General features: G+C 47.1%; 3 protein-coding genes and 1 non-coding gene across 4 annotated transcripts; all 4 read left to right on the forward strand.

The window, feature by feature from the left end:
* Positions 1-40: 40 nt before the first annotated feature.
* On the forward strand, positions 41-3,209 carry LOC101765236 (protein NETWORKED 2A-like). The gene is given in 3 exon segments (XM_012844331.2): positions 41-339; positions 453-2,263; positions 2,265-3,209. Coding segments are annotated over 3 exon segments (2,619 nt in total). The 5' UTR covers positions 41-245; the 3' UTR covers positions 2,979-3,209.
* A 2,176-nt stretch (positions 3,210-5,385) lies between these two features.
* Positions 5,386-7,117, forward strand: LOC101765645. Its single transcript, XM_012844733.2, has 3 exons — positions 5,386-6,041; positions 6,133-6,309; positions 6,415-7,117. The coding sequence occupies exons 1-3, from the start codon at positions 5,541-5,543 to the stop codon at positions 6,781-6,783; spliced, it is 1,047 nt and encodes a 348-aa protein (XP_012700187.2). The 5' UTR covers positions 5,386-5,540; the 3' UTR covers positions 6,784-7,117.
* A 4,199-nt stretch (positions 7,118-11,316) lies between these two features.
* TRNAE-CUC lies at positions 11,317-11,389 on the forward strand. The gene has a single exon. It is a non-coding gene; the product is annotated as a tRNA-Glu (tRNA).
* A 711-nt stretch (positions 11,390-12,100) lies between these two features.
* Positions 12,101-12,931, forward strand: LOC101766060. Its single transcript, XM_004961742.2, has 3 exons — positions 12,101-12,254; positions 12,351-12,565; positions 12,663-12,931. The coding sequence occupies exons 1-3, from the start codon at positions 12,162-12,164 to the stop codon at positions 12,925-12,927; spliced, it is 573 nt and encodes a 190-aa protein (XP_004961799.1). The 5' UTR covers positions 12,101-12,161; the 3' UTR covers positions 12,928-12,931.
* Positions 12,932-13,396: the final 465 nt, after the last annotated feature.

The raw sequence follows: 13,396 nt of genomic DNA on the forward strand, positions 1-13,396 counted from the left end.
CGGCATGATGAGGCTATCTGGGCGAAGGAGCGATTCTCCCCGGGGCCCCGCCGCGGCTCGGCCCGACGCCACCGCCACCACAACCCCTCGCTGCACGGGCGCACCTTCACCACGTCCGCGGCGCGGGGCGACCCACCCACCCACCACGTAGCGGCAAAGGCGAGCGCGGCCGGCGACGCGGTGTAGGAAGAGGAGGGGTGAGCGGGCGGGCGGGCGGCCTCGCCGCGGCGTGAACCCGGCCGGCTATGCTGCAGCGCGCGGCGAGCAACGCCTACTCCTGGTGGTGGGCGTCGCACATCCGCACCACCCAGTCCAAGTGGCTCGAAACCACCGTCGGCGGTAAGCAGCCTGCAGCCCCGTTTGTTCACCTGGCATCCTCCCGTCGCAGGACGATTGACGAGTTCATATCGCACATTATTCAATGGGTTTTCCTTTATCTTTTTGCTGAGCAGAGATGGAGGACAGGGTACAGGCCATGCTCAAGCTCATTGGGGCCGACGCCGATTCGTTCGGCAAGAAGGCGGAGCTCTACTTCAGGAGCCGGCCGGAGCTCATCAATCACGTGGAGGAGATGTTCAGATCATACCAGGCCCTCGCCGACAGGTTTGACCGGATATCCAGTGAGCTGCACAAGGCCAACCACACCATCGCCACCGTGTTCCCGGACCAGGTGCAGTTCTCAATGCAAGAGGGGGACGGTGAGGGGTTCCCGAAGGCAATCGGCGGGATTGATCTCAGCAACTTCAAATTCCCTGCGCTGGAAGGCTTGTCCATGGGCTCGCAGAGCGCGAGCAGGGGCACCAGTCCAGTCCCCAAGAGGGGGACCCAATCACATCGGAGGGCCATCTCCAATATGACCAAGGAGAAGGCGCAGGAGGAGATAGACAAGCTGCAGAAACAAATCCTGGCGCTACAGACTGAGAAAGAGTTCTTGAAGACCTCTTACGACAGCGCGTTAGGCAAGTATCTGGAGATTGAGAAACAGGTGTCTGAGTTGCAGGAGGAAGTCTGCAGTTTGCAAGATGCTTTTAGCACTGGTGCGGCCATTGAAGACAATGAAGCTCGGGCGTTAATGGCTGCACAAGCCATTGTGTCGTGTGAGGATACGTTGGTGAACTTGCAGGACCAACAAAAGAGATCAACTGACGAGGCAAAGGTGGAGTTTCGACGAGCCAATGAAGCAATTGAAAAGCTGAAAACCTTCAAGAATGAATGTGGGCTTCCTCATGCTCAAATGGATGGGCATGATCACCATGACACAGAACTGAGCCATGCACTGCTGTCCGAGGATGCTGATGATTCAGCTGTGAATGAGAGCAAGCTTGACCTCCAGGAAATATGTCAAAATGTCAAAGAAATAATTGAACGTTACCCGGAGTTATCAGTCGCAGAATTAGCGGATAAGGTTGATCGACTTGTGGAGAAGGTGATCAACCTTGAACTTGCTACTACTTCACAGAATGCTCAGATTGATAGAATGAGGACAGAGATAGATGGCCTTCAAGAGCGTCTGCATGCTTTGGAGCAAGAGAAGGCAGCTTTGGTTGTTGATTCCAGTAACTTGGCTGACAGGTTGAAGAAAGTTGAAGAAATGCTGCAAGAAGTACAACAAATTTGGAAGTCTGTACAAAATGGGACAGAGAACATTTGTAAACAAATGACTGAAGCCTCCCATGAACTTACTGAATTTGTTGAAACATTACATGCTCCTGAGCCAGAAATCAGTGATTTCGTGGATTCAATGCGAGACTCCAAAGACATAGCTTCTCTGGAAGACGATTCAGGACTAGCAAGTCTGTCTATCAAAAAGGGCCAATCTAGTGCTTTACATGGCAGTAGTGAAATTGAGAAGTGTGACGAAATCTCAGACGGTACTGTAGCCCAGAAACAGCTGGTTCCAAAAGAACCTGAAGGCGAGGAGAAGATTCTATTAGAAGATTATGCATCTGTATTTCAGAGCTACAAAGATACAGAGCAAAAGCTTTCAGAAATGGAGAGGAGAAATCAAGAGTATCATATTGAAGCAATCTCAGAGCTGAAGGAACTTAAGAGTGCCAATGCAACAAAAGATGAGGAGATCCACTCTCTTAGGCGCATGCTAAGTTCTTTGCAGAAAAAGATGACTGCTTCTATTACCGAGAGCATAGAGAAATCAGAAGAAACATCCAAGATAAGCACCAGTCCTGCCACAGAAGACAAAGAGGTTGCTGAGATAGAGGAATACATTAAGCAATGCCAAGTTGATGACTCACTAGCTTGTTCGGGTTGCTGAGGAGAAATTTAGAACAGAGATTGACAGGGTATTGGGGGAGAATTTGGACTTCTGGTTGAGGTTTAGCACATCATATCATCAAATACAGAATTTCCAAACATCCTTTGACAAGCTGAAAACTGAGATGCGCAAATTGACTGATGAACAGGAACAAGGGGGCACTTACGGGTTTGCTGCTAGTTATCAGGTAGCAAAGCTGGAGTCAGCAGTACTAGAAAAGAAATTTAGGGATCTGAATACAGATCTTCAAGTTTGGATGGAAAAGAACGTGCTATTAAAAGGAGAGTTAGAGAACAGATTCTCATCACTGTGCAGCATACAAGAAGATATATCTAAGATCACAACTCTGGATAAAAGTGATGAAGTTCACTTCAACCCTTTCCAAGCTGCAAAATTCCAAGGAGAGGTGCTTAATATGAAACAAGAAAATAACAAAGTTGCTAAGGAACTAGAAGCTGGGCTGGACCATGTAAGAGGTTTTCAAGTGGAGGTTGGAAGGGTGCTCTTGAAGCTCAGAGAGAACCTTGAGTTATCAATAGCAAGAAGCCACCGAGCCCAACAAAACTTCCGGAACCTGTCAACAAAAGCCGGGGTGCCCCTTAGAACTTTTCTGTTTGGCTCAAAGCCAAAGAGACCATCACTCTTTTCGTGCATGGGTCCTGGTGTGCATAAGCAACATGGTGGCTCAAAGGCTGGGCGTAGATGAGTATCGGCAATTTATTTTTTGACATTTACGCTAAAGAGATCTCAATGTACATGACAATTAATATGTTGTAAATGTGGTTTCTCTTAGGCCTTAAATGTAAAAGACCCTCATCTCTTAAATCAAATTTGGTCTGTAAGTGTCCACCCATTCCTGATTTGATAGGTTAACTGTATGATTTTAATTTCAGAACTAAATTGGATCGAAATATAATTTGAAATTGTTTAAAGTGCTCAAGGTACTGGAAGAAATTCTGCTGGTTGCCCTGTTTCTCAATATTCAGCTGGCAAAAGTACCAAACTGATGTCGATACTCTGATGAGTACTCAATTACAAAACTGGTGGTGCAACTGTTTCTAGTTGACCAACTAGGATAAAGTCAACTCTTGGTGTTTTGTACTTTTGGGATGTTTAATAATATGGTGGGAGAGAATATAACTTGCAAACTTAATCTTTTAGTAGTAATGTAGTGAAGGAACAATTGAGTAAATGAAACTTTGTTTTGCTTCTTCTGGGGCAAAACCTGAACTTTTCTAAAATTAGAACTGCTGGTATGCGCAATAATTTGACTGCCAGTGTTTTCATGGAAGGAGTCTGCCAATATCTTACATCAGATGGACTTGATCAGGTATGTTTCATATCAATACTTAGAAAGAAACAACATATAATGCTATCTCTGCTCTTTCTTAAAAAAATTATGATGATTTTAGTACCCTCTAGGAGACGACGTATGAGCTATCAGTTATCAGATATGTCCACTCCTGTTCTATCCACAGAATACTTACTGTTATCAGTTCCGTGCATAGTTTGTTTTATGAGGAACGGTTGTTTTCATTCCTGATCTGCTCATCAGCTTTCTCAAATGCTCTTCTATTTCCTGAAGTGGTTGGTTCCTATTTCTTACTTTTAAAACTCAAACTCAAATTAAAGATAGCTTGACAATTTTTTTTACGTGGTACATGTCTTCTATATGGAGCTATTAACTCTCCACAAATTTCAGAAACACTTGTCATGGCTGATGATTTCAATTTTTTTGCTACAGAACTGGAACCTTATCGTACACAATTGAAGATGATGCCTACCAGGCAACCTCCAGAGCTCTACAAGTCGAGAGTGGAGGGCTTGAGTATCCTCCTGACTAGCAGAGTATCAACATCCAACCTCTGTTTATATTCAACACCTCTCTCTTTTTCTTCTCCATGCTAGTTACTGGTCCTGTTGTCTTTGGTGAAGCCCCATGGCGGGGGCTACCTGAAAATCGCAGCCTCGTAGATGAGCACACGCATGTGCTTGAACTTCTGAGTTTACCTTTAGTGTACAAATTTGGCAATGTATGATCAGATCATGGCATAACAGCTCTTCCAGCCTGTCATGTCCATTTTTGTGCCCATCACTTTATCAAATCCCTTCCTGTTCCTTTATTTGTTCTGTGTTTCAAGAGCGACATCATTTATATGCAACTTTCTCTTATCAATCCAATCGAGACATTTATTCTGTCATGTTTTCTGATTTCTTGCTAGCCAATTTTTTTTCTCAAATACGCAAGAGAGCTGCGTATCATTTCATTATAGAACTATAGAAGAAGAAAAAAAAGGGCACATAAAAGATAATTACCCAGTTACAAACATCACGTGCTCACATGACACACCTGATATTTGCTAGCCAAATGTTGCAAGTGGATCACGACAATGTAGATGTGAATTACACATTTGTTTTACTACTGACTATTCTTGTTCTTGGTAAGTGGCTTCATTGACAAATCCAAAATCAAATTCCATACTGCAGTCGGAAAGATAGGTCGCATGTGCAGCAAAGTCCCAAAAGCTAGTCACTTAGGTTTAGTGTGTACTTTTCTTTTTCAAAAGGAGAAAAACTGTTTTAAGAAGTGCCACATCATTCTCTTAGCGTATTTCTTTGAAAAAAAGAAAAGGAGCTTCTTATTCATCTTTTACGGAGAATTCATCTTATTGTTTTTTATTATAAAACGTTCATATATGCGCTGGGTAAGGATTGTTTGGTGTCTCCTGTATCCACACTCTCAAAAGGTTCATACATGTATAAAGATGTTCAGTAAGATGTGTTTTTATACCTTCATTTCTTATGCAGAAATGTCACTGGAATCAACTCCTTTGTGTTTATTAATGCATATATGGCTGGAGCATATTCCTAGCTGCAAGTGACACCTGTTCATTCTTGGAAGGTATTCAATTCAGCATAAACTTTTAGTCTTTCATCAAAGGCAGATATATTTTGGACTTCTTTTGCTTCCTGGAAAGGAATCTCATTTTCTATGCCTTGCTGGATAGAGGGACAACTTTTTTTATCAGCTATTTGCCTTGCTAGAAATCTCTCTATATATGAATATTTTCATAAGACAATCTGGTTGTCAAATAGGCCTGGGAACGTTTACATCGAGTAAATGAGACATTTAAATTATTCAGTAGGCATCAGATGATATCTTTGACATGTTGGTTGTCAGTTGTTGTTAGCACGCTGAGCTGGTATATTAGTAATTTTCTGTCCTGTTAATGGAGTGGCCCTACAAACCTTTGGTTTATATTGGACTATGCACCAAATCTTCGCTTTTTATACCAACCCTCCTTCACTTACACTGACTCCCCAAACACATCAAAGGGATTCACACCCAAAAGCCATGTTCCACCCTTCATCTTCGTCGGCACCCAACTACAGTGACCTCTCCATGCAGCATGCAGTAAGCTTCTCTCCTGCTGTGTCCACAGCTCCAACCGAAATTCCTCGCGGGGGTTTCTTCCACGACAACGGCGGCCTGTTAGCACTCCCCAATGTTGCTGCATCGGCGCCGCCTCCCTACCCCTCTTCCCTACCTTCCTACTACATACACAGGAACACCAGCTCACATTTCCTCCCTCTTCACCTCCAGTTGTCTGAACAACTCAGCAGCAATGCCACCTTCTCTTGCTCGTCTCCTTCGGCATGCCAGTTGCCTGCTGCACATGTTCCTTGTTCTCCTTCCTCATCCTCCGGCGACTTCTTGGAATTCAGCACTGGAGCCCTGCGGCGTGTCTTCAGCACTGGTGACCTCCAGGTAACGCAACATGCCTCAAGCTGAACTTGTAGCTGATCATAAACAAGTCCTATTCACTTCTCACCCGTGTGGCCGTGTTCATACAAAACAGGTGATGAATGTCTCGCCATCTCCGCCGCCACCACCACTTTCAGGTGACACACACGGCCAGGATGCAGGGGGCCCTTTCACTCAGAAGGTCGGGCGATATAGCGCTGAAGAACGCAAGGAGAAGATTGAGCGCTATCGTACCAAGCGTAACCAGAGGAACTTCCACAAAAAGATCACTGTAATAATTTCCCACACCACATAATTAACCTGCAAATGCATTCCATGCTCAATACATACATGTCCTCTAATGCATCTGTTGCTCACCATCTCTGGACCGCTCCAGTACGCCTGCAGGAAGACGCTGGCGGATAGCAGGCCCAGGGTGCAGGGCCGCTTCGCGAGGAACGCCGAGACGGAGGCTGAGGCTGAGGCTGTTTCAGGCCTCGAGAGGGAGGCCTCCGACAACAGCTACGAGCACTGCAACTACAGCGAACTCACCACCAACAGCAGCAGCTGCTTCGACAGCATGTGCAGGGAAAGTGGCAAGACCACAACGTCGGACGACGGCAAGTGGTGGTGGGAACCGCCGGTAGCCAATGGGCACTATGGGCACCATCACTACCAGCAGCAGCAGCTTCTTGATTTCGACGACACCGAGCTAAACGAAGAGGATCTGTGGGCCAGTCTAGCTGACATGTACTCCGGGATCTGACCTGGGCCATGCAGCGGGTGTCCTGAATCCTGATTGGCGCTGTCTGGTGCGAGGAAGGCAGGGAGCACCAAGAGGCGGCTGCCGTTGCCGAGCTGAGGCAGTGCGGGGGTCAGAGTAGCGTTGCTGACCTTCTTGTGCCGTAGTGATGCATCGCAGTCTTTAGGAGTAGTAAAAAAACTACTCGTGTAAGAACAGCTTGTTCCCTGTGTGTTCCCCAGTTACCCTATTTTGCAATGCAGTCTTCCACAAAGTTTGGCAGTGGTGTTGCTTTTCCACATACCTGAATTGTGAAGCCTGAGTGCTGCAACTTTTAGCGCCATTGTTTTTGTCTAGTGTTGAGCTGTTTTGTTTTGTCTTGCTTGTGATTTGCAGTTGGTAGTGCTGGTGCACATGTCTGGCTGCGGTTAGTGGCATTCTTGGTTTAACGAATTTTTTGCCATTGGCATGACAACTAGCTGATCTGGGAGCCCACTGAGCTATGCTGTGTGCCGACCCGAAGGTTCCGAAGAGTGGGTGGTGATTGTCACTGTCACTGATAACAGCTCCAGAACTGTGTGTGGCATGATGCAGGAGTGAGAAGGACATACAGTTCCGAGGGCTGAAAAAGTGTGGCAAGCCATGATTGTGACTATAAACCAGACGCATGCATTTTAAGTGTGTTAAAGGCAAAGGTTAGACGTTATAAAAGGTTACTAGGCTTCAAGATACAGCACCCCAAGTGTGTACTTATATACTCTCTTCAAAATCTGAAGGCTATTCTGATTGTTTACATCTTTTAATAGGGCTTGTGGAAGATTCCAATTTATTGGCACTTCTTTAATTTTCGCTATGTGCTTGTGCGCCTTGTGCTACACGGAAACTTCATAAGAATTGTACACGGAAACGTTAACCTATTATGATACTATGAAAAATTCTACATTCAGGGGATTGGGAAAATGATTCACTGCTGACCTGCTCAGTTGTGTCAATTGAGGACCAGTTTGATAGAGCTCCAGCTCCTCCTAAAAAAAGTCGGAGCCGGAGGAGCCATTTTTTTCCTCCAGCTTCTCCGTATAAAATGACTCTGGCTCCTCTAATGCTCCCGGGGTGGAGCCGTTTTTTTACCAAACTATTTGGTAAGGCTTCAGCTGGAGCCGCAGGAGAAGCTGGAGCTGGCGTCCTGCCAAACCGACCCTGAATCGAGTCGGTTATTGCAGCAACGGAGTCATTTCAGCTGAAAACACTTGATTCTTCTTACTCTAATAGCCTAATATCTTGCAGGGACGTGCCTGCTCTTGGGGTGAAAGAAATTTATCGTTTCAAGAAGCATCCTTTCCTCCCCACTTCTCTCTCTCTCTAAAAAAAAGAAGAATGTTGGAAGAGGTTGGAAAAAACTGCAAACTATATATGTCATGGAATCTGGACAGGGGAACAACTTTTTGCCCTGATGTGATCGGCAAAAGTTGCAATATTACCCTAAATGCAGAACATGGATGCTGAAGGTATCTTGTTTGCTTGAAGCCATCACTCCCTAGCCTGCCGATGGTAGATTCCATGAACCCAGAAACACGCAATCAAGTCAAGAACAGTTTCACTTTCAACTTTCACCGAGAAAATCTTTCCGAAAATTCTGCACAACACTAACCCGTCCACATACTAATATCTTGATGGATCTTTCTGAAGTCACAAGTTGATTCCTTATATCCCCAAACACAAGCCAATATTCAGTTAGCTGCCCTTTTTGACCATCGCAAGCCGCTAAAAATGCGGGTACTTCTAACGGGCATAGTTCGAAGAATAAAGCAGAAAAATTGTGCCTAGAAATGTAGCTACCTCGACAGAAAATCGAAGAGGCGCGGCACAAAAACACCCAATGAACGAGAGTTCAGCAGCTTCTTTCGCTTACATTTATATTGCGTGCGTGCAGTTTGGAATCGTCAGTGGAGCAACAGACGCCAAACTGTCTGCAACTGGCAAAAGTGCAGCACCAGAGGCCAGGAGGTGAGCTGGAAGATCGGTCAAAGGGGAATAAGAACCCCAACGCGAGGTGTTGCCCAACTCAATGATGAGAGGAGCAATGAGTAAGCCCTTTTACTACCTTAGTCTGCCTCCTACAGTCCTATGCATTGCTTGATGCTTCTAGTCACTAGCTGGCCAAGTGATTCCTTGTAATGCTTACATACATTGTTATATCACCACACAAAGAAAAATCAATCCTTTGCGACGGTTAGACGCGCAAAACTGTAGTAAGTATATCGGGCAATTGGTGAACTGGAATTCAAATGCCTGAAGAAGAGATGGCTATAAATCTTTTAAATTTAGTTTTTTTAGATGATGTAGTCTTAAATTTAGGTAAAGGAAGAAAATCATAGGAAATTTTAAAAACATCTGATTCCATTAATCCGTATAGTAGGACTTGCTAGCAAAAGGGGTTAGCTGTGGAGATGTAAACAAACCAGCATTGCACCTCTCGCTCTCCCTGTGGAATTTCTAGCTTTAGCCAAAAGGCTATGCGCTGCGTTGTAGCGCGAGAGTGAAGGGACACTTGACCGCCTCTCGATCGCCTCCCCTAGAGGTGGGGGAGTGTGGCGGCCTGATTCTCTGTCGGCCGCTACTGCCAAGTACCAGACGAAGATAACTTTGTTAATCTCACCATGATTACAGTCTAACAACTATTTGGTACTGCTACAAACTTTTGTGCCGTTGAAGTTTACATTGCAACTATGTGTTTGTGATCAATGAACCTAGTGCAAAAACTGTTGGCCGGCATGCTGGTCAGAAGTTTAGATTCCAATAAGAAGTGTAAGCATTTTGATCTTCTTTTTAAGATACTGTAAATGTATTGATCTTTTCTCAGATGATGCAGACGATTACACTAGTCCAGTAACAATCATGATGGTCAACATGCATTTCAGATTAGAGGGACCAATTACTTTCTGAAGTGGACTCTTTGAGAGAAGAAAGCAGGAATCATGTGAGGTGCTTCACTCACATTTCATCGCATTTACTTATCGAAGAAACCGTGCAGGAACAAAAATGATGGCCGGGCCTTTTCGCACGGTATCAGTCAGAGGGAGAAGAACACATGGCAGCGACAAAAGTGGTGTCCTGGATGCTAATTTTGACCCTGAATAGAAAATCAGACTGCCCACTAAACCCTTGGCCAATTACAAATATTGATTCTTGATGATGGGAGGGTACGGTAAGAGATTATCACAATCTTCGCGCACTCGGGAGATCTCCATGGGGAAAATTTTCACTCGATTGGCCCGGTTAAACTTTAAACGGCCAAAGAGAAATTTGCATTTCCAGACAATTAAGGTCAGAGAAAGTTGTTGCAGAAATTCCACGGAAAAAGTGGAGAACCATGTAAAAAGGACGGGATATCCGCCGATTTGCAAATTTAGTAATCTGCCCCATGACAGCATACACAAAAGGGGCGCCACTGAGGAAATGGTAAATGATGCGGGCTTTTTCAAGATACGCATTTCATTAGCACATCAAAAATGTATTCAGGCCAGGGCGTGGGAATGGGCTTTCCAAATATTCAGTACTCCACGGAACAGAATGAGGTCGGAGAATTTGGTGTGGTCAAAACACCTTTCACATGAGCAGTACATGGTACTAGATACGATTAATGTAATGTAATGGCTGTGTTGTGGTCATTGTGTTCCTTATGTGGAGGTCGTCGTCACAGACGACTGCCAAGGCCAAACAGAAAACATGCTTCGTGGTGGCCAAGTCCAAGGGACTGTGCAATCTGATCTAAGCTGATGTTTCATGTATACTGGTGCACACTATGTACAGTATACTTGAAACGGTTTCAGCACCCAAAAAGGAAAAAACAAGATGACGAAACGGTCTCAGGCCTCATCACCTGGCGCTTGGCAGCGTCGAGGAGATGCCGGCGAGTTGGTGGAGCAGGGCGCTGCCGGCCGCTCGTGCCCACCCACGGATCACGGATGAGGCGGCGCGGCGCTGAGGCACCCGTAGCGTCCCGGCACGTCACGAGTTCCTGACGCAGATGACATGAAGGTGCCCGATTCGCGACGAGAGGGTGCGGCCGCCGCCGTGATCACTGATTCAGTGCGGCGCCGTGATCACCGACGGCGGGGTGATTCTGGTTCGTTTCGGTTGGGTTGCTTCGGTTGCTTGGGCCACCGAGGCGACAGTGCGACACGGCCGAGGAAGTGGCCGACGGCCGACCGCAGCCCCGCGGCGGGCTTGTCTCGGGTCGGGCTGTGGACGAAGTCGGCCTGGTGGACTTGGCAACCTCGGCTGGTGCAGCGCGCAATAGCGTAGCCAGGTTCGTTCGTTCCTTCCCCGGAGACGCCGCCGATCTCGCCCCTTTTACCAGATTGGCACGCCGTCCGATTGACGAGACGGCATATAGCCCTAGGGTCCGCCCCATTCTTCAGGCAGGACCCCGAGCTGATCGTGATACCGAAGTTGAATTCATGACTAGACAGTGCCTTCATTTCCGTCGAATTGACTCAGGTTCTCGTGCCTGGGATCCTCGATACAATAATAACTGTGATTTAGGAACAGCCAACATCCGTTGTAGTCTAGCTGGTTAGGATACTCGGCTCTCACCCGAGAGACCCGGGTTCGAGTCCCGGCAACGGAAGCTTTTTTGCATCTGCATCCGTTCTTCTGTGGTGTGGTCGGCCCAACCTGTGAACAGGTCATCATGAGGCTGATTTGTTTTTGCTCTAAACACTGAATAACTAACCATCTTCTTCTCAGAACAGCTGGTTCACTGGTTGCTGCTCCTGCCCAAATTCATAGACTCGTCTTGCTACTCCAAATTCTGTGGTGTGGTCGGCCCAACTTGTGAACAGGTCACTGTTTGCTGCTACTGCCCAAATTCATAGACTCGTCTTGCTACTCCACAGTTTTTGCAGTTGCAACAACACCCCCAAGTTGATCCAACCATCTGTTCCATCTCCATCGATCATCAGAGATTCAGGTTCGCCGACAGGCTAATCCCGGTCCCACCTGTCATCCTCGCTGTCAATCTACCTGCGCTCAGTTGGGGACCTCACAATTCGAACCATCCTCGATGAGGTAAACCGGCAAATTAAGCACATCTTTTCTTGGTTCGTCTTTTCTTTCCCCACTCTCTTCCATTCATCCACATTGCTTCACAAACCCCTCCATTTTTTTTGTTTGCGTGATCTGTTCAACAAGCACAATAATTACCTGCAAATCACACCCAACAACCACAGAAAAAAAAAGTTCACATCCATCGCCGACCATAATATGGCATCATTGTTCTTTGCGTTGATCTCGACCCGGTTCAATCCCCAGGGACTCCAATTGACGCGGGGGACGACAAATCAAGGCAGCTGCTGGATCATCGTTCATCGAGGCAGGGGATCGATCGGCCGGTGGGTGCCATGGCTCTGAGCCAGAGCACGCAGCTCGGCCTCGCCACCGCGCTGTTCGGCGTGCTCTCCTTCGTCCTCGCCGTCCTCGCCGAGCTCAAGAAGGTAACCAACGCTCCGTTGCGTTCCTGCACAAATGCCGCCGCTCGTCGCAGGCCGGCCTGCCGGAATTAATTAACGAGAGATGCGCTCGGTGATCAGCCGCCGTACGGGACGCCGGTCCAGGGCCGGGACGTGGTCGTCTGCCGGTTCCCGAGCGACCCGACGGTGGCCCTCGGGGCGCTGTCCGCGCTCGCCGCGGCGTGCAGCGCCGCGCTGGGCGCGCTCGCCGTCTTCTTCCCCTACGGCGGCAGGCACGTCCCGCGGAAGGTCCTCCTCGGCCACACCCCGCTCTACGTCTTCCTCCATATCGCCGTGTAAGAAACCGGCCGTTGCACGAAAACACGCAGCTGCAATGCTGAATAATCACGCGCGTGTATATGCTTAAGAATCTCCTGGTTTTCTTTCGTGCAGAGGCGTGACGGTGTCCGGGGCGGGCTTGACGGTGTGGGCGACGGCGAGCGAGGCCGTGCACCACGTACGGAACGTGCACCGCGACCCAGCGTACGCCTGCCCGACGGCCGAGAGCGGGGTGCTCGGCGGCGCGGCGTTCCTCAACCTGGACGCCATGCTCTTCTGGATCGTCTGCCTCATGCTCGTCTGCAACGTCAGGGAGGACTACTTCGACGAGCACGGCGGGGATGGCGGCGGCGACGGCGGGGGCGTCGAGGAGAAGTGACTCTTACTCGTGGTTCACAACATGTACCATCGGCATATATATTTAGCACGTGCCATCGCGTATTCACGTGTATATATGTATGTTGCGGTGCCGTTTGTGCATAAAGCTTGTGATTTTGTGAAGGCATGACCGTGCGCACACAAACCAATCGACACGGTGAGAAACAATACTCCTTTCCTTCCATTCCAAATTATACGTTCGTTTTAACTTTTTCATATTATTATGCACTTAGACCTACACTATATCTATATGCATAATAATATCTACGAACCTAAAAAACTAAAACGACCTACAATTTGGGATGGAGGGGTAGATAGAGTGAAATGGCATTCTAAAAACTACATTTTCTATATAATTATGCAAATAAAAATTTTCCGACCTATGACGAACCAAAAATATCATAAACGCGTTTTTTCATCATAAACTGCGATTTATGATGTGGGAGTGATGAAAACCCTTCGTCATTAGT

This window comes from Setaria italica, chromosome III (assembly GCF_000263155.2).
Source record: "Setaria italica strain Yugu1 chromosome III, Setaria_italica_v2.0, whole genome shotgun sequence".
Taxonomy (NCBI): Eukaryota; Viridiplantae; Streptophyta; class Magnoliopsida; order Poales; family Poaceae; genus Setaria; species Setaria italica.

Bases quoted from the DNA above. Each gene is read 5' to 3' on its own strand.
- LOC101765645 (XM_012844733.2), top strand. From the start codon at position 5,541: ATGCACCAAATCTTCGCTTTTTATACCAACCCTCCTTCACTTACACTG. The intron at 6,042-6,132 runs GTAACGCAACAT...CATACAAAACAG, and splicing joins TCAGCACTGGTGACCTCCAG to GTGATGAATGTCTCGCCATC. The intron at 6,310-6,414 runs GTAATAATTTCC...GGACCGCTCCAG, and splicing joins ACTTCCACAAAAAGATCACT to TACGCCTGCAGGAAGACGCT.
- LOC101766060 (XM_004961742.2), top strand. From the start codon at position 12,162: ATGGCTCTGAGCCAGAGCACGCAGCTCGGCCTCGCCACCGCGCTGTTC. The intron at 12,255-12,350 runs GTAACCAACGCT...CTCGGTGATCAG, and splicing joins TCCTCGCCGAGCTCAAGAAG to CCGCCGTACGGGACGCCGGT. The intron at 12,566-12,662 runs GTAAGAAACCGG...TCTTTCGTGCAG, and splicing joins GTCTTCCTCCATATCGCCGT to AGGCGTGACGGTGTCCGGGG.